At 45.0% G+C, this 23,872-nt stretch overlaps 1 protein-coding gene across 2 annotated transcripts in view; it reads left to right on the forward strand.

Moving 5' to 3' along the window:
* Window positions 1–23,872, forward strand: part of LOC115137058 (leucine-rich repeat and fibronectin type III domain-containing protein 1-like protein) — a 117,314-nt gene that overhangs the window by 58,012 nt on the left and 35,430 nt on the right. For both annotated transcript variants that reach the window (XM_029673074.2, XM_029673076.2), the window contains exon 3: window positions 6,597–8,001. In XM_029673074.2, coding sequence (XP_029528934.2) covers window positions 6,620–8,001 — 1,382 coding nt within the window. In that variant the 5' untranslated portion in view covers window positions 6,597–6,619. The remainder of the gene's footprint in view (window positions 1–6,596; window positions 8,002–23,872) is intronic.

Below are 23,872 nucleotides of genomic sequence, written 5' to 3' on the forward strand. Positions count from 1 at the left end.
CCAAGATTGAACTCTTTGGCATGAATGCCAAGTGTCACGTCTGGAGGAAACCTGGCACCATTCCTACGGTGAAACATGTTGGTGCTAGCATCATTCTGTGGGGATGTTTTTCAGCGGTAGGGACTGGGAGATTAGTCAAGATTGAGGGAAAGATGAACGTAGCAATGACAGAGAGATCCATGATGAAAACCTGCTTCAGAGCGCTCAGACTGGGGGTGAAGGTTCACCTTTCAACATGACAATGACCCTAAGCACACAGCCAAGACCTTCGCATGAGTGGCTTTGGGACAAGTCTATTAATATCTTTGAGTGGCAAAGACAGAACCCGGACTTGAACCCTATCGGACATGTCTGGCGAGACCTGAAAATAGCTGTGCAGCAACGCTCCCTATCCAACCTGACAGAGCTTGAGAGGATCTGCACAGAAGAATGGGAGAAACTCCCCAAATTCAGGTTTTCCAAGCTTGTAGTTTCATACCCAAGAACACTCGGCTGTAATTGCTGCCAAAGGTGTTTCAGCAACATACTGAGTAAAGGGTCTGAAAACATATGTAAATGTGATATTTCTGATTGATGAGGACATACATGTTTTTAACAAAAATTAGAATAAGGCTGTAACCTAACAAAATGTGGAAAAAGTCTAGGTGTCTTTCCGAAGGCATTGTAAGTCAACACATATACAAATACACCACTGATATAAGGCAACACATACAAATTCTTACCAGATTATTATTAGATGTTTTACAAATCATCTTCTTCTGCCATATAAAAATCTTATTTGATTTTTATGATTCTTTTTCATATGGGATCTTATGTTGGAGATTATGATGGACGGATATGGGAGTTGAGCGCAAAGGTGATAGAGGATGAGAGATATGAAGGAATGTACTGTAGATGAGGGACATGTATAGATGGGTTCAGTGGGGCAGTGGGAGGAGGGTCTTGGAGACATGGACGAGTCTAGGCAGATATATCCAGAGAGGGAGTGTGTCTTTCGCCCAGGGTAATTCACTGGGAGTTGCTGTGAAATGGAGCAAGTCTGCTGAAGCTGACAGAGATTATTCAAACATTTTCCGGGGAGTTGTGACAGAAGAGAGTGGTTTTGAAATCAGACTCAATCCATAATGTACTTGGTCCCATCACAGACTGCAAAGTTTTCCCTTGGGCACCCATGCAGCACAAATATAATCAAAGAAAACATAGGCAAAAACCGAAGGATATTTGCTACTGCGGGACAGGGGAGAAGTCATACATTCTCTATGCATTTTGTAGGTTTAGAAATACTAGTCAAATAGCATCGGTTTACTTACGGTAGAGCCATGGAATCCCTGATTTCAGCTCGATTTGCATAGGAAAGTTTGATGAAGCATACTCAAGTGGATTTTAAACGCTCTGAGGCTGAAGGACTAGATATTTTTCACATGATGGAGGGATAGGAAGTAGGCAAACTGACAGGAAAATGCCTACTTTTTATTCCAGCGTCACATGGATAAAATTCCCAGTTCAGCCGCAGAGCAATTTGAAATGTTTGCTTGATTTCCATGTACGGTAGTTGTAATACCTCGATGGTTTAGAGCATGGTTCTGGCAACAGCAGGGCTTTGTGTTTGATTCCCACATGGCCTAATACTGTGTCTTACTCTTTGACAGCTTTGTGAAGTGTCTGCTAAATGACCATATTTTTGGGATAGCATAGCATCATAGGCTATACACCATATTCACTGTTATTTTTTTTATCCTCACTTTATGCAAGCTACAGTATTTTATCTGAGAGAACCATACAGTAATGCAGTGCTGTGAGAGTCAGATAAAGACTTCAAAGACTTGTGTCTTTAAAGGAACTGTGAGATTTGAGGAAGGATCTGACCATTCAAAACCATTGAATATGTCTCACTATCTTTCATCCAAAGTCATAACAGTAATAGTGTAACAGATGAAACAGCACACAGATTTACAATTATAACCTAATCAGCAGTCTGAAAAGTATGCTAGTTATGCAAAAATCGGTATGATTGAAATGTGCAAATTTAACCATGTCTGATTCAATGTAAAACAAAAAAAAAATGTTTTTCGACTTCACATTTCACAATTCTACTACTTTCCTCTAGTTTGTCAGCTATGTGTGATGCTGATGCTGGCACATTGAGATGGAGTTGATAACCGCAACGTAATTCGCCAAGAGGGGATAAATTAACGGAACAATCAAAACAAAATAAAGCAGCATATATCTTTAAACAGTTTATCTTATCTCTTCAAATAGAGGAGCCCTAGAGGGACAGCTGCATGCAGTGATCATGAATGGAGCTCAGTTAGCACTGCTGACTACCAAGTAGGGCCCCCGCCTCGCCTCTTCCAGCTAAAAGGGGCTTTCAAAGGGAACCCGGCTTCCCAGTGTCACCGCGGTAAAGTCCACAGCCAACAGAATGTTTTCTTGGTGTTTCGATTTCACATTCATTTAAGGCTTGCTGTGATGACTCTGCAGGAAATATACACACCCATAAATGATGATCAGTTCTGTTGCGGTTGTAGGATGCTTTAAAGGTATTTTGAGACAATCATTCAGTCGCAGTGCTATGTGCTCGAGGCTGTAGCCCCATTTAGACGCACTGAGTCCCCTGTGTGGCTTAGATCTCGGTAGTGATCCCGGCCAACGTGGGGATGGGTGGCGAGGGGTCCGTCGTCTTTGAGCTACAATGCTGATTTTAAGGTTTCACCGCAAAACATTTGATCTCTAAAGGCTCGGGTCAAAACTTGTTCTTTTGAAGGATTACTGGGTTTATGGGACGGTAAGTCTACTGAACCCGGAGGATGTTTGCCTTGCAATAATCAAGTAATGTTGTTCTCTAACTTTAACCACTGGAACACACTGAAAATGGCTCCAAAATGCCCTCTGGGAAAGTCTTCACAGTGTCTAGCATCATACAACACCCAGTCAATGTGAAGTGGGTGTGGTTATTCCTTTTATTTGACGAGCACAGATGGCGGGAAACTTTTTTTGCCCTGTTTTCCCATTAAAACTGCATAATTGATGTCACACAGCAAAGTTCATGATTAAAGGGATACTTTTGGAATTTTAGCAGTGAGGCCCTTCGTCTACTAGCATTAGCACAATTACTGGAAGTCTATGGGATATCTACTCGCATGCTGTAAATGTACTATATTAGGATAGATTGGTATGTTGCCCCTCAGTGTTTGTGTGTCTCATGATATAACTCAGTAGCTGAGGCAGTATGTCAAATGATTGATTCTCTGCGGTCTCCCACCTTCTGAGCACCGCCGCAGTCCATCTCAATCCTCGCAGACCCAAGCACAAACAACACAAGTCTCCAAATGTACAATATACTGGCTTTTGAAACCCAATCTCCTTCTCCTAGAACCCTGGTCTGCCTGTTCATCTGCGGTTGCTATGAGACAAACACCTTGGAGCATGCCTTGAGGGTCACACTGACCAATAATAGAGATGCATGGCTCGGCGTCTTGTTGAAGCACTATGTTTTCTCTCTTTCCTGTCCATCCCTTTATCCGAGGAAGAGAGTGGTGGTGCGTAATGGGGTGTGTAAGACAGGCCTTTGGTCCATGGCCCTAATGGATAAGCTCCAGACCAGAGCCGCCTTCGGAACAAGCGCACAAACCGGAATCGTCTATTTACCCCAAAACAATTTAGAGAATATCAGCGTCATACCGTCAGGTAGGAGAAAAAAACACTGCGGTGATATTTAACTCATTACTTGCCACAGAAAACGATAACAGGAGTGCACATCAGTCAAAGCGTGTCAGCCAGACACGCAGGATGTGGTGCCACGTTGCCATGATAAATGAACGTTTCATGCGACATGATTAATATCACGCAGCGATACGATTGTCATGGCAATTAAGTTATTGGCAAGATGAGACGACAAACATCTGCATGTGCCAGATCTTCTCAGTCCGTTTGTGTGATGGGCCCTCCTGAGAAGGAGGTGATATATTCCTGTATCGGTCCTCTTTGTAAGGTTATTGGTGTACTACTGTACTATGTTCTACCAGGCTCCTTTCATCTTGCCTCATGTTTCACATTATACTGTAGAAGCTTGGTCATTTATATGATTAAAAACGAATGGTGCTCATGTTTTAACTACTTGGTATTTACACACGCCTGTAGCCTGTCTTGTACTATCAAGACCAGAATACATTAGTGCTCTTGTACAACTCTTCAGCATTAAAGTGAAAACATACTGACAGTAAGCAGAAGCCCGATTCCCTGAATAACAGAAGGACAAGCGATCCCATTTTCTGTTTATCCTAGAGCGGAGGAAACGGCAGCCATCAAGTGTCACCCAGACTGTCTTTACTCCATGCGTAGTGAACCGTCCTGGGTCTTGCTCCTATTCTCTTCTCCCTCAGCCCAATCCCTTAGACGGCGGGGCATCAGATCTCATTGACTGGGACCTCCCTGGGCCCCTGGGGCATTGCAGGCCGTTCCACTCCACAGCCGACAGCCTAATCCATCTCCATTGTGGGGAGGCATAGGAGTCGGAGAATTGAGTCTGAGCAGAGCAGATTGGACACTCATCCTGTAAATAAGCTCTGGGATGTGGACTGTTTCCAGTGTCCACACCAAGATTCCCCAGAGAGCTGATGGCTGCTTGGCATTTCAGGCTCTCTACCTTGGAGAGTTCTGCCCATATACTGTAACGATGTTTCCCGCTACAGCTGACAGGGCTGTGGTTTTAGTAAACATGATATAAGAGGAGCTGGAGATCAGGCCCTCATTCTTTGGGCAGACTGTTTACCTTTTAGACGATGGCAGATGTTGTTGTCTTACAACAACTTAGCCTGGGTGAGATGGGGTGAGTGTGAGAGAGAAATGTAACTGCATCCATGTTATTTTGTCATTTACCTGCATTTCCTCTTATCAAGTTGAAAGTGGCCTGACCGCCATTAATTCAACAACGGAGCAGCATGCTCTTTGTTAGTCTTTATTTGTATGTACTGTATTCCCAGCGAAACGGCAATTTACAGTTGCTAATGGCTGTTGGCATGTCTTTAAAAGGACTTTTTTTTCTGTTGTCTGGCAGTACAGTTAATTCCTTTTTAATTATAAGGAGCCAGCAGGTAAGCGTTTTTCAGAGCATCCATCATGCTGCCCTTTTTCATCCATTACGGTATGTACGGTACGGTGGCCTAAATGTCTCACACAGTGATTTGACCTTGAGAGTAACCGCACCAGTGCATACTGCACCTCTATTCAAAAGATCAAATGTGTTGCAGAAAACAAAACAACAACAACAACAAGTCTTCCAACGTGGCTTTACTTTCGTTCGGTATTCATCATAGCGTTAGCCCCGTAATCCAAGGTACAGCTGGGAAATGTGTTGGTGAAATGAGATGCATATGGGCAGCTGCTCTGTGTCTGTTGACGCTGCATGGCTGATGGCCACTTCGTCGCGCGAGAGAAGCCATACAATAACCTCATACTTCTCCATTCCAATACCATTCCCTGGTTTGATTAAATTCACAGCACAGACAGGAAACAAAAGGCCTATTTAATGGCCTATGACAAATCCCATGCAGATCCTGGTGTATTAAGTGGTAAAGCTGAAAACTGCAACCGCGGAAATGCTATCATCATTACAGATGGGAGCGTGTGTGTTTAAGGTACTTCGGCATGAACAAGGAATCACCACGATAAAAATATTAAAGTACCGTTTCACGGATATGCTTCATACGAGAAAGAGAGAGAGAGAGAGGATATCTATATATCTCGACCATAGTCAGTTCATAGCACTTCAAATCTGTCCCGCTGCCTCAGATAATTCTCTATTTGTAATAAGACTAGCAATCTTTATTTAACGAAAAAACAGTGTCTGCCATACCTGGAAGCGGGGTAGATATTGAGACACTGTGTGTTTCTGTGTTTGCATGTGTGTGTTTTTTTTAGAGAGCATATATTAAAAAAAATGTGTGTGTGGGTGGATGACTGCGTGATTTTGCTACAATTGTATATGCATTGCCAGTTGGCGTCTTCTATATGGATACATTTCTGTTTTTACTCATATTGGAGATTTATGTAGCTATTTAAAAGACTGGCTTTTAGAGAATCCACAGAAGGTAGACCCACTGTGATAAACCCCTTATGAAACTGTGCAGCCAACTAACTTGGTCCAGGGATTGCATGTTGAGTTAAATGATTTGCTAAGCTATAATTACACAAACCTACTATTTGTCCTTATCTCTTCATTGGGCGTATTAGCACGACACGTGTATAATTCCCTAACATCTTAAAGAAGTTCCTATGAGGAGGAAAATAAGATACAAGCTGTTAAGAAAATTGGCTCTCTTGAAACATCACCTCAACCATATGCCTCTGTGCTAAACATTTAATTTGAGGTATTGCACATTCATTTAAATGCATTCACATACATTTACTGGCTTTAATCACCTGAATGTACTTCGAACACTGCTGTTTTGCATCCTGATCATGGCTGATAGAGATATTTAATCTCAGTTTGACCACTGTGATAGCTAAACACATAGATATACATCTTGATTCACCTAGTGAATTCCCCACCTGGTGTCTCACATCCTGACCAGTGCCTCTCTCCTTTTGCCTTGCAGTTTCCCAGAAAGCCGGAGGGAGGATGGACCGGCTGATCTTCTTCTTGTTGATGCTGGCCGTCTCCACCAGGGGGCAGCTGTGCCCCAAGCGCTGCATGTGCCAGAACCTATCCCCCTCACTGGCCATCCTCTGCGCTAAGACGGGCCTACTCTTCGTGCCCACCGTCATCGACCGGCGCACCGTGGAGCTGCGGCTCACTGAGAACTATATCACAGCCATAAGGAGGCGGGACTTTGCCAACATGACTAGTTTGATCCATCTGACGTTGTCCCGCAACACCATAAGCCAGATCATGCCTTACACCTTCGAGGACCTCAAGCGGCTGCGAGCGCTGCACCTGGACAGCAACCGGCTGAGTGTGATCAGAGATGACCACTTTCGGGGGCTCACCAACCTTAGGCACCTGATCTTGGCCAACAACCAGCTGCACAATATCTCTCCACACGCCTTTGACGACTTCACAGGAACCCTGGAAGACCTGGACCTGTCCTACAACAACCTGGTGGACATCCCCTGGGAGACGATAGGCCGTCTAACCAACGTCAACACCCTTAACATGGACCATAACCTTATAGAGCACGTGCCCCAAGGTATCTTCACCAACCTGCACAAGCTGGCGCGTCTGGACATGACATCCAATAAGCTTAAGAAGATCCCACCGGATCCACTTTTTCTGCGCATCCCTGTCTACGCGAAAGCCAAAGGATCTCCTCAGTCGTCATTGGTGATGAGCTTTGGTGGAAACCCGCTCCACTGTAACTGTGAGCTGCTGTGGTTGAGGAGGCTGACCAGAGAAGACGACCTGGAGACCTGCGCATCTCCTCCAGACCTCACAGCCAAGTACTTCTGGACCATCCCCGAGGAGGAGTTCATCTGTGAACCTCCGGTCATGACCAGGAAGTCTGCCAAGACCTTCACCATGGAGGGCCAGCCGACCAGTCTGAAGTGCAAGGCCAACGGAGACCCGGACCCCGAGATTCACTGGATTTCCCCCGAGGGCCGTCTGATCTCCAACACGTCACGGACTGTCACCTTCAGCAACGGCAGCCTGGACATCAACATCACCTCCCTGAAGGACTCTGGAACCTTCACCTGCATTGCCTCCAACGCGGCGGGGGAGTCCACGGGCCAGGTGGAGCTGGTGGTCAACCTCCTCCCCCACCTGGCCAACAGCACCAACCGGCTACGGGAGCCCGACCCTGGTCCTTCAGACATCCTCACATCGGCCAAGTCCACCTCAACCACGGGCAACGACACACGGAGGAACCAGGAGGGAAGGGTGCTGATGGCGGAGCTGACAGCTAGCTCAGTGCTGATCAAATGGCCATATCAGAACCACGTCCCTGGGATCAGGATGTACCAGGTCCAGTACAACAGTTCCCTGGATGACACGCTCATCTACAGGTGAGGAGAGATAGGGATGTAAACATGTGTGATGGGGAAATAGTCTCTTGGTTAGATTGAGTTAATAACTGTTTTTTTTTGTATTAATGACCTACTCAAGGTTTTATGATTAAATACCATTTTGACTCGCAGATGTACAATTGCAAAATGTCTATCAGCAGCAATCATAAGAACACCAGAAACATTTCATCTTGTACAAATGTAAGTCATTATAATGAGATGATAATTAGGTGGTAATTACTCATCGTTTATTTGCGAGAGATAAACAAGGACACTTTTTCATTTGCTCTGAGAAAATGTTTCCTCTCTTCTCGTGTTATTTATTATTTCTCTCCTTTGTTCTTGTTCCAAGGTAATACTTTTTTGTTTTGATGCTTCCGTCATTGCATACGTCAGGTCCAACATCAATTTGTAGAGTTTGTATCGCTCTGATGGATCGTTCTGTTCCGCTCATTAATTATTTTGGTCCTCAAAAAGTATTGGTTTTCATTCAAATCTCCTCACGTCTTCTTACAGGGCCTGGCCCAGGGCTGTATGCAGGCAACGTTCTTTTTTTCTTCTCTGATCAATGACAGCAGTCACCAAGGGAGAAAATTGATTTAAGATCTCATTTAGGGGCGTCCACGCCGAGATTCTTGGTGGCAACTCTTAGTGACCGAAGATAGGCAGGCCTGTCCCACTGTGGAAAATGCACAGCCACAGTGAGAGAAAGAGAGAACTTTTCCATCTTTGTTTCAAGGGAAACGTATTCCCCAAGCGGTGTCTGTTACCACGGGGAGTTGGAGGGATGATTTTGAATGCTGAACACGTAGAGGAGCATTGTGCACAGAGAGGCACAGTTTGGATTGTGGATAGTTTTAGAGCAGGTACACAGTTTATAGACTGATGCTTCTGTGCTCTGATGCACTCTGTCTCAGCGGATAGTGTGGGGTGCCTAAACGAATGAACACGGCAGCTAATTAACGGAGTGGACAGGAGAGATGTTACTGTAGGTGAATTTATCTAGTACTAAGGACTTAAACCTGGCTCCCTGATTCTTGTTCCTCATTGACTAGTTGACTGATTTGTTTATTTGGGATGGGCAAGCAATGAGCATGCACATGCGCGCGCACACACACACACACACACACACACACACACACACACACACACACACACAGTTATGTAAACCTAGCATATTACAGTATGTACCTTTCACTTGTCTACACACCCACTGAAGGGTATGAGCACATAGTACACTCAAAGGCATTCAATACACTAATACAAACACACACCCACACAAACAAAGCAAGTACAGTACATTTCTTAAACAACTCATCATAAAAAAAAACATATTTCTTTGTTTTAGATGAATCAGAGGTTTTGTTCGACTCTAGGGCAGCAAAGCTTGCTTAAATTCAGCCTCTGTCTTCCATATTGATTTGGAAGAAGAGAGGAATGTGCATAAGGGACATGTTTCAGGGGCGAGGAGCTCAAGCTAGCAACAACACCCCGAAGCTGTAATTTATAGACATTTTTCAAAGCTGTGCGGAGGAATGGCGTAACAGCCACTGCCAGGTCCCAGTACACAACACGCCGCAGCCCCAAAATTATTACGAGCGAATCAGTATAATGCCCACAGGAACTAGGTCGACCAAACGAATGGGCCAGCCTGCCAGCTCGCTACGCATTAAGGCTATGGAAATGTCTGCCGGTACCCTTCTGCTGATTTGGCCCTTTGCAAATTAGCTGCTATGTTCACTTTGCTCTGTTCCAGCTCCTACTCAAAATGTGTCCTTGATCATTTTAGCCATTTCTGTATAAAAGAAACAACAACATGTCATTTCGGCTTGTCCTTCCCTTCATGTCCCTTCATGTCCGTGGATCTGAAATGACTTGACAAATGCATTTCATACAGTGTAAATCAATGCTCTCTTTATCACATCAACAGCCAGAAAAAAAAAGACTATTAAAAGGAAGCCATCTGACAGTATTGGGACATGGCCCCAACCATTCCTCTGATGTAGGAAGTGATTGATAGTTTATATCAGAAGCACCCGGGGCCGGCTGTGAGGACCATTGGGTTCCACTGTATATTTGCTGGCACAGTCACTTGGGCGGTACCCATCGATGGCATTGCTAGTGGATCCATGCGGGGTGTCACCAGGGAACAATGGGACCCAGCTGGACTTATGCAGTAGTCACTCTTCCTCAACGCCTCAGTCCCTCTCTGGGGTGGGGCCCCGGTGAATAGAGGCCCCGCCACAATAGAATGGCACCGTCGCACACACGCACACTCCTTTCATGCCCTGCTTTCTAAATCACCTCGGCATGAGGTTCTATTAGGGATGGGCGGAAGAGCACTGGAGGGGGGAGAAAGGAAGAAGTGAGGAGAGAAAGAATGAGGGAACAGAGATTTTGTCGCTGTGATATCACGACTATCAGCTGAACCATATTACTAAGGGATGGACGTTTGTTCGGTCGTTTGAAATCGAGGAGCAGGCTCAGAATGTGTAAGTGCTTCTTCTACATCTTCTACAGCTATATAGTATTCACAGTTGAATAGACTGCTAATCCACTTGTGTGCAAGTGGACTCATGTGAGAGGGAGGAAGGAAGGAAGGAAGGCATTTACTGTTTGCTCACTCATACCATTGGTTATTTGAATACTTTGTGATGACCAATGAGCTCACCGATCTACTCGCTTGACAGACTTGGGTCTGTTTACACTTGAGTGATTATTAGTATACATGCCACATTCATTCACCTATTTATTTGGAGCCTTTGTTGGCTCTTCTGAGCTGGCATGGGTTTTTTGGGAGAGACAAAGCCATCGCATTGGGCATACACTGGTTCAATCATCGTTGTTTCCACGTCATTTCAATGAAATGGCCAACATGGAATAGATGTTGAATTGACGTCTTTGCCCAGCGGGATCATTGGTATGCAACTATTTGCCCACTTGATGTGTACCTGCGATATCTCTCAGACAGTCCTTATAAGGACTATATATAGTCCGAAACAAATGAAAACACTGAACATTAGGGATTCTTCTGAACAAAGGCTTGGCAAAGTATGATGCGTGGAGCAAAACGGAGCATTGCGTAAGTGAATTCCCCAAATGATGGTTTCGACAAGACTCTGTTGCCAACAAGTTCATCGTAATTTCTTTTTGGTGCTGTACTTGAAGGCCCCCTGCAAAGAGGGCGCAATGACATGTTCACAGCATTCTAAAAAATAGAATCAAACAGAAGAGCATGACATTGCTGTACACAGCTTCTCCTGAGCAATGAGTTATACCATCAACGTAGTTGTCTCGCTGTGCATGATGGTGCAGCATATCGCCTGTACAGAGATGGCGAGATAGACAAAAGGCTAAATATGTAGGTTTTGGCTGAGGGAACAAGCCGGCTGAGGGAACAAGCCAGTCTGCCTTGTTCTTTTGTTAACCGCTCGTTACTATGCGGTCCTCTGTGTTGGAACTAACCACCAAACTTTAAGGCCAAAAGGATGACTCATCCAGTCCACATAGTATGTAAGATCGGATCTCGCATGGAGATCTCGAATAGGGAATCGAGAAAGACAATGTTGTTGCCTGTCTTTTGATGGCCTATTTCAACAAAGAATGGCAACATAATGTTTTGTTGTTATCAGATGCCCACAACTGTAACATAAGCGATAAGGCAAACGCGCCTAGTATAAATCGACTGTCGAAGATTGAGTCAAAACACAAAAATCTCTATTAATAAACCTCTAAAATGGTTGGTTTTAAGGCTTGCCAATACAAATGGAACCCGGCATTTAAGTTATGTACAGCAGGATAGAGGTGGGGATTCTGATAGGCTGCCATCACGTGTGATATCTCATTTGTATGCATACAGAGTGCTGAAGCTTTCAACTGGTGTTTGTGATATCGCACATGATATGCTCAGCTGCACATTACCATGTGCACTACACTTATACTCAGAGACACAGGCGTACAAGTGTGCAGACTCTCTCACTCACCCACTCACTCACTCACAGCTCTACTAACTGCCGTGCAACGTCTGACTCTAAATCTCTAAGCTTAGCCTTTTTCTTTTAAGTGCTCCTTCTTCTTCGTTGCTCCCATTTTCTATGACTGGCCTCTTAGAATCCGGTGATGTTCCCCTTTTTCCAGGTTTATCCATCTTAGTGGATTCTCCTCACGTATGCCTCTGTTGGAAAGGGCAGCAAGGGGCCGATTGGCTTTATCCCCTACCAGAAGCACCAGACATGAACCCATCTGGTTGTCTCATCTCCGCCCCCCAAAAATCTCAGTTCCCTAAATGTATTCATGCATGCTACTCCGGCATGCATATCAATCAAATCAACTTACTTACTTTACTATCATTATGCTGGAGAATAAATAGTAGACACCTCTCTGAAAAGATATTATAGCAAGTTAGACGACTAGACTGCTGAGGATCAAGTGTTTAAATTCAACAGGAAATGAGCTGGAAATATGGACCGATTCCCTTGAATTCTGATGTGGGTGATAGGGGATTATTTTCAATTTGAAGCTAGACCTTTACCTCATGTGATAATATGAACTTGGCCAAGACCATGCATAAAGACGAGGAGGTACAGCATCTCATTAGGCTCCATGTAGTGGTTCTGGAAGCTGCACTCCATCAGAGGTGATTGGCAGATGGTTAATGTGTGAACCCGGGGATATAGCATGGAGAAGAGACTAGCCTAGATAGATAGTCTTCCCCTCCAGGCTAGTGACCCCCCCCCCCCCCCTCCCCATCGTGAATGATTGATGGGATGAGAGGACGTCTCCTTGCTGGAAGACTGCAGGGTATGTACTATGTGGACGGATGACCCATAACCCTAAAACCGCACACTGGTATTCTTGTTTCAGCTCTGGTATGATCCTGAACTTTAAGTTTATAGAAGGAATGTTGTGTCATTCTTAGGGCTGCAAAGGGAGGATATGTATTGTAATGTAATGTATGTATATAAATGTAATGCTAAATGATATATTTATGGAAAGATTTGAGGTTTACCAGTAAACTACAAGCATTTTTGTATCTTTCAAAGATTTTATGTAATATAGCACAAGACATCTAGCGGGCCTTTTTGGGTACGTAATATTATTACATCTCTGGACATCTGTGCATTCTTATCGCATGTAAAATATGTAAAATCATAAAATAGAAACATGTAATAAACGCTCTAAAATATTATCAAAAACTATAAACCATGAACTTTGCGAATACCGTTGTGGTTTAATATGAGGGTTTCAGCATAAAATATCCTTTATTACAAGCTTATTTATGTATTTTACTATGTCAATATGTATCTGTTGTCAATGTTTTGGCATCAAACTGATGGCAGTTTGTCAATAGTTGGGCGAGTTGCAGGGGGAATTCAAAATAATGCCATTGTTGATTAGATGCTTTTTTTTTTTTATCCTCCTGTTGTGTTAGTTTCATGTTAATTCATTCTGTGTTTCCGGTCCAAATTGACCTCCCCATTATAGCTGATTTATAAATACATAATAGTATATATATTATCACCTAATGTTGCGTTAGCTCTTTTTATCAACTTAAGTTCTTGTGAACATTACTAGTTTTGAACTTCTATTTGCTATTTATGGCCTGTAGGCCTCATTGACCTGAGGTCATACAACTCGTTTTTGAGTAAAAAAAAAGCATCATGTATGGAATATTTTGACTATAACTGTAACGGCGTTCTTCGTTTGTTGAAAGAGAGTCGGACCGAAATGCAGCGTGGTGGTTACTCATGTCTTTAATGAATGAATCGCGACACATGAAATAACTATACAAATACAAAACAACAAACGGAACGTGAACCTAATTACAGCCTATCTGGTGAAACTACACAGAGACAGGAACAATCACCCACGAAATACACAGTGAAACCCAGGCTACCTAAATATGGTTCCCCATCAGAGACAACAAGAATCACCTGACTCTGATTGAGAACCGCCTCAGGCAGCCAAGCCTATACTAGACACACCCCTAATCAACCACAATCCCAATGCCTATAAAAACCCCAATAAGACAATACAATAACCCCATGTCACACCCTGGCCTGAACAAATAATTAAAGAAAACACAAAATACTAAGACCAAGGCGTGACAATAACAAATACTCAGATGAAACTGTCAGTTTCCTGGCCTCTCTCCTCCTCACCGCTGATATGATCAAGAGCCTCACATATATTATATCGTTTTGTCATTGTGCTGCCACAGAATAAATTTTGAGCAAGGCCTCCAAAAAGCTTTATAAACCAGGGCTGTCAGAAAAGTTATATATATATATATTATTGAAACAATGTTGTGATTGTTTGTGAGAATGCCAACAGGTGTGGTTCCCATGGGGGAAAGATTCTATTGGGGAAGGTTCCCATGGGGGTTGCCATGGACGCCAAGAAGGTGTGTGTGTGTGTGTGTGTGTGCGCGCTCAAACACACATGCATGTGGGGGTCTGGGAGAGGAAGTCTCCATCTGATTAATGGGCATGTGCCTGAACTCAATTTTATACACTAATTGTAGTCTCGCCCATTCATTTCTAATGACCGGTCATTTTTGACCAGGAACACCACAGGTGTACAAAAGCTAAATAAATCACCCATAATGTAATGAAAATCATCTAAATGTATTTTATGTGTTCAGATGCCCTGTGTGGACAAAGTCACAGAACCTTATGACAATCAGATTACAGAGAGCAAACTTCGGTCCAATTCGACCGGAACACAACAGGAGGGTTAAATAAATTAGGCTATTTCCTTTTGAACCATATGGTCTATCTACTAGAAACTCATGGACAATTATGGACACAAAGTTATAGAACTAAAAATTGCCAAAATTACTGAAGATATCGGGTAACTTTGGTAAATTACTGGTAGCTTTGTAACCCTAGTCATGGTCTGTTTTATCGATCAATGGGAGAATGTGTAAGCAGTGTGTTTCTCCCGAACCCTTCTACTGAGCCTGAGTCTTGCCAGTTGTTAGTTCACTTACGGCTCATGCCTTCCTTATTTACTTTGTAATTCTCTACTAATATGTGTGTACACACAAATGGCATTACGCACCTAGCTAATCATTAGGCCATTGTCCTCTAATTCAATGATTCACTTAGTATTAACTAATTGGCTTACACCCCCTAACATCAACTGGGCATTCACACAAGTACCAAATACCTGCTTCAATGACTGCCAATTATACTCAACCCATGAAAAATAATGGATGTTATCAAGTGCTACAGTTCAAAAGAGTCACTTCGCTCTAGCTAGTTACATGGGCGCGAGTGAGGCCCTTTTGTACTGCACAGTCACCACAGTACTTTTTTCCATTCTCTCCTCCTCTGGTCCAAATCTAGCTGTGCTCAGCGAAAGGCCCGGTCTCCTCCCTAGACCCATACTGATGTGCTGGTCCTTGGCATCTTGCTCAGAGTTTTCATCACCCTCCCCAAGCCCCAGGTCATTTTTTTATTATCGGCGTCGACATGCCCCCCCCCCCCCCAATTTCCTCCATCCCCGAGTGTGTTTAGATTAATTAAGCAGACAGACATGCAACAGCCGTAGCGATAACAAGGGAGGGAGGGAGGCGCTGGCCCAGTTAGTGATTTTAATCACCGACAACAGGTCACTCTTTTTATAAAGGAGTGAAGGCAGCAGAATGTGACAGAGATGCTGTTGAGTTACCTATTGATGGATATCATAACGGAGGTGACTACGTCATTGAATGAGGAGGATGGATCGAGTCGATGCACCGGAAATGATGGGTAAAGGCCAATGCGTTTGTCATTACCGTGTGGTAATAGGAACACTGTTCCGTGTCTTCATGAACAGTCCATCATCTGAACACATATCAAATTCACACACACATGCACAAACGCACGCATGCACACACACACACACCCAGTCACATGCTTTCTCTCTCTCTTTCTTGCTCTCTCTCACAACCACACACACACACAGACAGACACGCAGAACCCATCCAATTATCCTCCATGGGATTTTCAAACAATGTACTTTGTATCATAGATTAATACTATTAACAAATTAGAATCTCTATTTGATGCACCATGAACAACAGCATCCAATAGAGATTCTAATTTGCTTGGAAGAACTGCAACTCATTTGGCTATTTACATCAAACTAAGCATGACCTTAATTTGGTTAGCAGGAATGTTATGAGAAGCAGTAGTAAAGTATGCTCCTGCTCTTTTAAGTGCAAATCCTTCACAGAAACAGTTTACTAATTTCTTTGGAAACACTCAAGCCTGCACTGTGAAGTAAAACAAAACCCCCCGAAAAAACCTTTCAACTGATTTTGTCTACTTGTCTTCTCCCAAAACATGTCTCACAATGATTTTAGGAAGTTTTCCAAGCAGATTTAATTCCTGAAGTATTCAATTATAGTGAGGCAATGTAAGCCAATGACCACTGATAGTAGATCAATTCCTATAGGCTCTTGGGGTGTTTCCGGGTGCTTTGGGGTGCCTCTTCTCAAAGCCTGAGCCCCTTAGTGATAGTGGGTAACTGGGATTTATTTGAAATGCATTAAGGTGTTCTGACCCCCCCCCTCCCCTTCTTCAACTCAAAGCCATTTCAAGTTATCGGGCAGATTTGAGGAAGCGTGGCAAGTGCCATATTTATCCTCCATTTATCAAATCTATCGATCCGCAACACGTCCACAGAGAGACGTATACTGTCATTGTGTTCTACGTGTCCGAGCGGCTCCTACTGTAGGTTTTGCTTTTCATTGCGGGTTGAATCTGTCATTTTACAGTTATGTCTCAGCGTATTTTATGTTTGGAAACAATGAGAGAGAAATGGTCTCCATCTTGGGGCTCTGCTAAAAATGTATGGACAGTTTGAGATGGCTGGATATCATGCAAGTCATAAGACTCTGAGTGGTGGCAGGAGTGTGTACCATGGGTTGAGGGCAGCCTAGCAGGGAGTCTCTCTGCCATGTGTTAACTGATGGGCCACTTATATAGCCTAAGCCAGATGGCCATCAGTGTAAGTGGGCTGAACTAGCCCTGTCTGCCACCTGAGGACCCGACAGAGGGAAGCAGGTGCTCTGGACAATTGTGTGTGTGTGGGTGTGAGGGGATGGGTGTGTGTGTTCCTGTGAGAGTGTGTATGTGTATGGGGCACACAACAAAGACCTTCTGTGACTCACTCTCACTCACTCACACACACACACACACACACACACACACACACACACACACACACACACACACACACACACACACACACACACACATTCACATACACACACCAAACATTGGGGAAGAGTAGAACTGTATTAACTGCCAGAACTACTAGACCCAGTGTGACTCAGGTGCTGCAAAGACCAGGTCCTGACTTCAACCAAGGGTGGTCACATGGCCCCTGTCATGTTTCCAGTTAGATGTTTCTGTGGCTTCTTGCCCCCTAGTGGTCAGATATTTTCCTTCCTATAATTGACTCATGTCATGTGACAAGGTTAGAGGCCTTTTGGAGGGGGTGTGATGACACGATGGCATAATGGTGCTACTAAATTCAGAGGTTTGTCACTTGACTACATACCTTCGTCTCCTGTATACAATCCAAGTTACATTTACATTTACATTACATTTAAGTCATTTAGCAGACGCTATTATCCAGCACAAATTGGTGCATTCACCTTATGACATCCAGTGGAACAGTAGTGCATCTAAATCTTTTAAGGGGGGGGGGGTGAGAGGGATTACTTTATCCTATCCTAGGTATTCCTTAAAGAGGTGGGGTTTCAGCTGTCTCCGGAAGGTGGTGATTGACTCCGCTGTCCTGGCGTCGTGAGGGAGTTTGTTCCACCATTGGGGGGCCAGAGCAGCGAACAGTTTTGACTGGGCTGAGCGGGAACTGTACTTCCTCAGTGGTAGGGAGGCGAGCAGGCCAGAGGTGGATGAACGCAGTGCCCTTGTTTGGGTGTAGGGCCTGATCAGAGCCTGGAGGTACTGAGGTGCCGTTCCCCTCACAGCTCCGTAGGCAAGCACCATGGTCTTGTAGCGGATGCAAGCTTCAACTGGAAGCCAGTGGAGAGAGCGGAGTGACGTGAGAGAACTTGGGAAGGTTGAACACCAGACGGGCTGCGGCATTCTGGATGAGTTGTAGGGGTTTAATGGCACAGGCAGGGAGCCCAGCCAACAGCGAGTTGCAGTAATCCAGACGGGAGATGACAAGTGCCTGGATTAGGACCTGCGCCGCTTCCTGTGTGAGGCAGGGTCGTACTCTGCGGATGTTGTAGAGCATGAACCTACAGGAACGGGCCACCGCCTTGATGTTAGTTGAGAACGACAGGGTGTTGTCCAGGATCACGCCAAGGTTCTTAGCGCTCTGGGAGGAGGACACAATGGAGTTGTCAACCGTGATGGCGAGATCATGGAACGGGCAGTCCTTCCCGGGGAGGAAGAGCAGCTCCGTCTTGCCGAGGTTCAGCTTGAGGTGGTGATCCGTCATCCACACTGATATGTCTGCCAGACATGCAGAGATGCGATTCGCCACCTGGTCATCAGAAGGGGGAAAGGAGAAGATTAATTGTGTGTCGTCTGCATAGCAATGATAGGAGAGACCATGTGAGGTTATGACAGAGCCAAGTGACTTGGTGTATAGCGAGAATAGGAGAGGGCCTAGAACAGAGCCCTGGGGGACACCAGTGGTGAGAGCACGTGGTGTGGAGACGGATTCTCGCCACGCCACCTGGTAGGAGCGACCTGTCAGGTAGGACGCAATCCAAGCGTGGGCCGGGCCGGAGATGCCCAACTCGGAGAGGTTGGAGAGGAGGATCTGATGGTTCACAGTATCGAAGGCAGCCGATAGGTCTAGAAGGATGAGAGCAGAGGAGAGAGAGTTAGCTTTAGCAGTGCGGAGCGCCTCCGTGATACAGAGAAGAGCAGTCTCAGTTGAATGACTAGTATTGAAATCTGACTGATTTGGATCAAGAAGGTCATTCTGAGAGAGATAGCGGGAGAGCTGGCCAAGGACGGCACGTTCAAGAGTTTTGGAGAGAAAAGAAAGAAGGGATACTGGTCTGTAGTTGTTGACATCGGAGGGATCGAGTGTAGGTTTTTTTCAGAAGGGGTGCAACTCTCGCTCTCTTGAAGACGGAAGGGACGTAGCCAGCGGTCAGGGATGAGTTGATGAGCGAGGTGAGGTAAGGGAGAAGGTCTCCGGAAATGGTCTGGAGAAGAGAGGAGGGGATAGGGTCAAGCGGGAAGGTTGTTGGGCGGCCGGCCGTCACAAGACGCGAGATTTCATCTGGAGAGAGAGGGGAGAAAGAGGTCAGAGCACAGGGTAGGGCAGTGTGAGCAGAACCAGCGGTGTCGTTTGACTTAGCAAACGAGGATCGGATGTCGTCGACCTTCTTTTCAAAATGGTTGACGAAGTCATCTGCAGAGAGGGAGGAGGATTCAGGAGGGAGGAGAAGGTTGCAAAGAGCTTCCTAGGGTTAGAGGCAGATGCTTGGAATTTAGAGTGGTAGAAAGTGGCTTTAGCAGCAGAGAGAGAAGAGGAAAATGTAGAGAGGAGGGAGTGAAAGGATGTCAGGTCCGCAGGGAGGCGAGTTTTCCTCCATTTCCGCTCGGCTGCCCGGAGCCCTGTTCTGTGAGCTCGCAATGAGTCGTCGAGCCACGGAGCGGGAGGGGAGGACCGAGCCGGCCTGGAGGATAGGGGACATAGAGAGTCAAAGGATGCAGAAAGGGAGGAGAGGAGGGTTGAGGAGGCAGAATCAGGAGATAGGTTGGAGAAGGTTTGAGCAGAGGGAAGAGATAGGATGGAAGAGGAGAGAGTAGCGGGGGAGAGAGAGCGAAGGTTGGGACGGCGCGATACCATCCGAGTAGGGGCAGTGTGGGAAGTGTTGGATGAGAGCAAGAGGGAAAAGGATACAAGGTAGTGGTCGGAGACTTGGAGGGGAGTTGCAATGAGGTTAGTGGAAGAACAGCATCTAGTAAAGATGAGGTCGAGCGTATTTCCTGCCTTGTGAGTAGGGGGAAGGTGAGAGGGTGAGGTCAAAAGAGGAGAGGAGTGGAAAGAAGGAGGCAGAGAGGAATGAGTCAAAGGTAGACGTGGGGAGGTTAAAGTCGCCCAGAACTGTGAGAGGTGAGCCGTCCTCAGGAAAGGAGCTTATCAAGGCATCAAGCTCATTGATGAACTCTCCGAGGGAACCTGGAGGGCGATAAATGATAAGGATGTTAAGCTTGAAAGGGCTGGTAACTGTGACAGCATGGAATTCAAAGGAGGCGATAGACAGATGGGTAAGGGGAGAAAGAGAGAATGACCACTTGGGAGAGATGAGGATCCCGGTGCCACCACCCCGCTGACCAGAAGCTCTCGGGGTGTGCGAGAACACGTGGGCAGACGAAGAGAGAGCAGTAGGAGTAGCAGTGTTGTCTGTGGTGATCCATGTTTCCGTCAGTGCCAAGAAGTCGAGGGACTGGAGGGAGGCATAGGCTGAGATGAACTCTGCCTTGTTGGCCGCAGATCGGCAGTTCCAGAGGCTACCGGAGACCTGGAACTCCACGTGGGTCGTGCGCGCTGGGACCACCAGATTAGGGTGGCCGCGGCCACGCGGTGTGGAGCGTTTGTATGGTCTGTGCAGAGAGGAGAGAACAGGGATAGACAGACACATAGTTGACAGGCTACACAAGAGGCTACGCTAATGCAAAGGAGATTGGAATGACAAGTGGACTACACGTCTCGAGTGTTCAGAAAGTTAAGCTTACGTAGCAAGAATCTTATTGACTAAAATGATTAAAATGATACAGTACTGCTGAAGTAGGCTAGCTGGCAGAGGCTGCGTTGTTGACTATGTAGGCTAGCTGGCAGTGTCTGTGTTGTTGACACTACACTAAGTTATCTTACCTTTAGGTCTTCTTGCTCTCCTGAGAATCTTGAGGCTCTTGAAATGGAGTTGGTCGGCAGTGGTGAGCGCTTTGAGGAAGAATTGGGCCTACCTGCGGCGACAGTCATAGTGGAGACTTCTAATGTTTGCCCTGAGAATCCTACCATAGATTATTTTGGACGGGTTGGAGTGAGAGTTTTGGAACGAGTGCATTCCTGCTTTTAAGCCGACCCATATGTTGTGTCAAGCTGGGTAAAGGACAAACTGGGAATGGTTACATCTGTGAAAGTGTCGGGAATGGAATTGTTTCGATTATTATTATTTTTTTTTTAGTATCTACCGCTTAGAGGAAGCGGGCGCTTTGAGTCACGCTGCTCGGGGCTCAACCTGTGGCGTGTTTTGCTCTCCAGGGCAAAGCACCGCTCAAAGAAGTAATCCGTGGGGTAGCGTTGAGTGTTGAGGTGGATCAAATTAAATGGATTATTCCTAGTGTTTGTGAGCCTGCCGTTTGGTGAGACGTAGACCCAATGGCAAGAAGGCATAGTCAGAGGGTTGGGATGGAGAAACTACTGTGTGCCACTGCCAACTGTGGGGGAGAACAAAATGTGCAATCCGCACTCCAACCTGTGGAAGGCAGCAATACGCAACACAGTGTTTATTCTGCCAGAAAGCCAAAGGAAGAAGAAGTAGAACACAAGGTTAGAGGTCATTCAAGTACAAGATGGTGCAAGAATATGCACATTACATGTGTTGATTGACATGGTAATGGACCAATAGTATTAGAGAAGGTGAAAAAACGTACCCCTCTGACACGGTACGGTACTTCGTGACGTCTCATGATGTAACTTACGGCATAATGTAACTCATTGTGTGCCGTACAGCCTCTTTCAACCAGGGGTAGCACTTCTCTCAGAGTTTAAAAACGAGAAATGATCAATGGTTAATGTAAAGTTAATTACTCATTAGTTCATCAATAGTTCATTCAATCGATCGTAAATATTTTGCGTCATCACTGCGAGTCATCATGACTCTCAAAAGTCGCGACAGCCGCAGTTTACTTGTGAAGATAACTTGAGCGCCACCCTAAAAACTCTTCAAATTTGACGCAAACCTTCAAATGGGTATGTAATGACACATTACATAAGCTCTTTATGGTGTTTTATAAACATTTTAGAGGTGATACGTTTGACAAGTCGGGCGAGAAAAGTTTCCCCACACAACATATCTCCTCCCCCTTTTGCTATCACTCAGTAGCTCAGAAGGCAATGGAGCTCCATTACCTTCTTCAGTCATGGGCAGCATGAAGGTCTCGTCATTGATTTTGCTTGATTGTGCTTTACAGTGGTATTCATATTAACAGTTAACCTGGAAGTATTACATGTTTGGGGCGCTAAAATAAGGTCATATGTATAGAACACTGCGATGTGTGGAAGTTTGCTAGTTATCATTAAGTCATTGGACGAAGGCCTTTTCTGTGGGCGGGGGGGGGGTTTAAATCTCGGTCAGAACGTTAACATGCGTCACTTGCGGTACGTTTTTGGAAGTATAAGGACCTTATCTTTCATATCAGCGAGAAATAATTTAAAAAGAAAAGGAAAAAAGGTTAAATGAATACACAACTTTATAGGGTTAGTTAATGTTCTCACACGGCCATGTCTCCATGTTACAGCGCTTGTTTGCGGAAGACAGACGGAAGACAGAGGGACCACCTGTGCTAATTAGCTGTCTAGCGGGCTCCGAACACTTGTGTGCAATGGAAGAAGGCCGTCAGAAACATGTTGTCACTGAAGAATTCTGCTGGCTTCAACTGTGATGAGAAGCCGTTTAAAACAGTGTTGAGCATGCGCATATTTTGCACTTGTGAAATGATTTTGATGTGACATGAAAGTAAAGAGCTCTATGTTTCTAGAATAGCATCGCAATTGAGAATCGATTCGCGTTTAGATGGAGTTTTAGCTGCCAGAGCCAGTCTATCTCTGAAAATAAGGAGTAAAGGTAGGCTCCTTAAAGAGTACATCTCAGCTGTTAGACTCCATATACTGCATTGTATGATGGCTCTCTCTTTTGCGTCGTGACTTTGGAGTTTTGAATTATGTATTGCTCTGTATTTACACATGAAGTTCTTAATTCTCACTCAATCATTAAAGTGGACTGCGATAATCTTGACTCCAGTACTATGATAAGGCATTTCAGTCATACCATACTGTAACGTGAAGAGGACAGAACAGACAAGTTCTGCCCATAGCAATTACTGTACACCATGCCATCTATTCAAGGTTAAAGCTAGACATTCCCCCAGCCTGCTCACTGTGCCCTCAGGGGGCTCCTGGTACATTTTATTTTTCATATGGTTTGGTAATGTCCGGAGGTTTTTATGTTTCTGGAGTTGTGTTTCATCCTGTCTCTCTGGCATAATGTGTAGACATGTACCATGTTCACCATCTATGTCACTGTTAATTGACGATACCACTTTAGACCTATCTGTCAGACGGTGACGTATTTGGCTGGCGCGATTAACAGCGGCCAAGAAGAGGATAGCCTCGCGTTGGCAGGCTCCTCATTCTTTAAAACAGACAGCAGTGGCTGCTATCATTCCTGGACATTGTAAACACGGAAATGTCTGTCGCACGTACGCATGGGCCCGAGTGAAAGAAACATTACTGCTCTTTCATCAGCGTATGACTGTAAAAAGATAGCTATTGTGAACTACTAGTCCTGTGGATGGGGGGTGTAACTGTTGTTCCATCTTGTCACGTCTTTGTCCACGTGTACCTTACTAAAAACAATACAAACATTTGATCACAGAAAGAACAGACACATGAGTGGTGTATGCAATGGTAACTGCATAGCAAGCAGAAAATGAGTACACGGAGATTAGCCGTAAAGTGATGTTAGTTATATATTAAGAGAATATTTGGATTTGAATCATTCGGGATCTGATGTGTTTACACAGCTTAATGGCATGCAAACAAAGTGTCCTCCCTGTATCGTGAGGCGAGGATCGCTAAATGCATTGTCAGCAGGGTC

The sequence above is a fragment of the Oncorhynchus nerka genome, linkage group LG11, assembly GCF_034236695.1.
Source record: "Oncorhynchus nerka isolate Pitt River linkage group LG11, Oner_Uvic_2.0, whole genome shotgun sequence".
Taxonomy (NCBI): Eukaryota; Metazoa; Chordata; class Actinopteri; order Salmoniformes; family Salmonidae; genus Oncorhynchus; species Oncorhynchus nerka.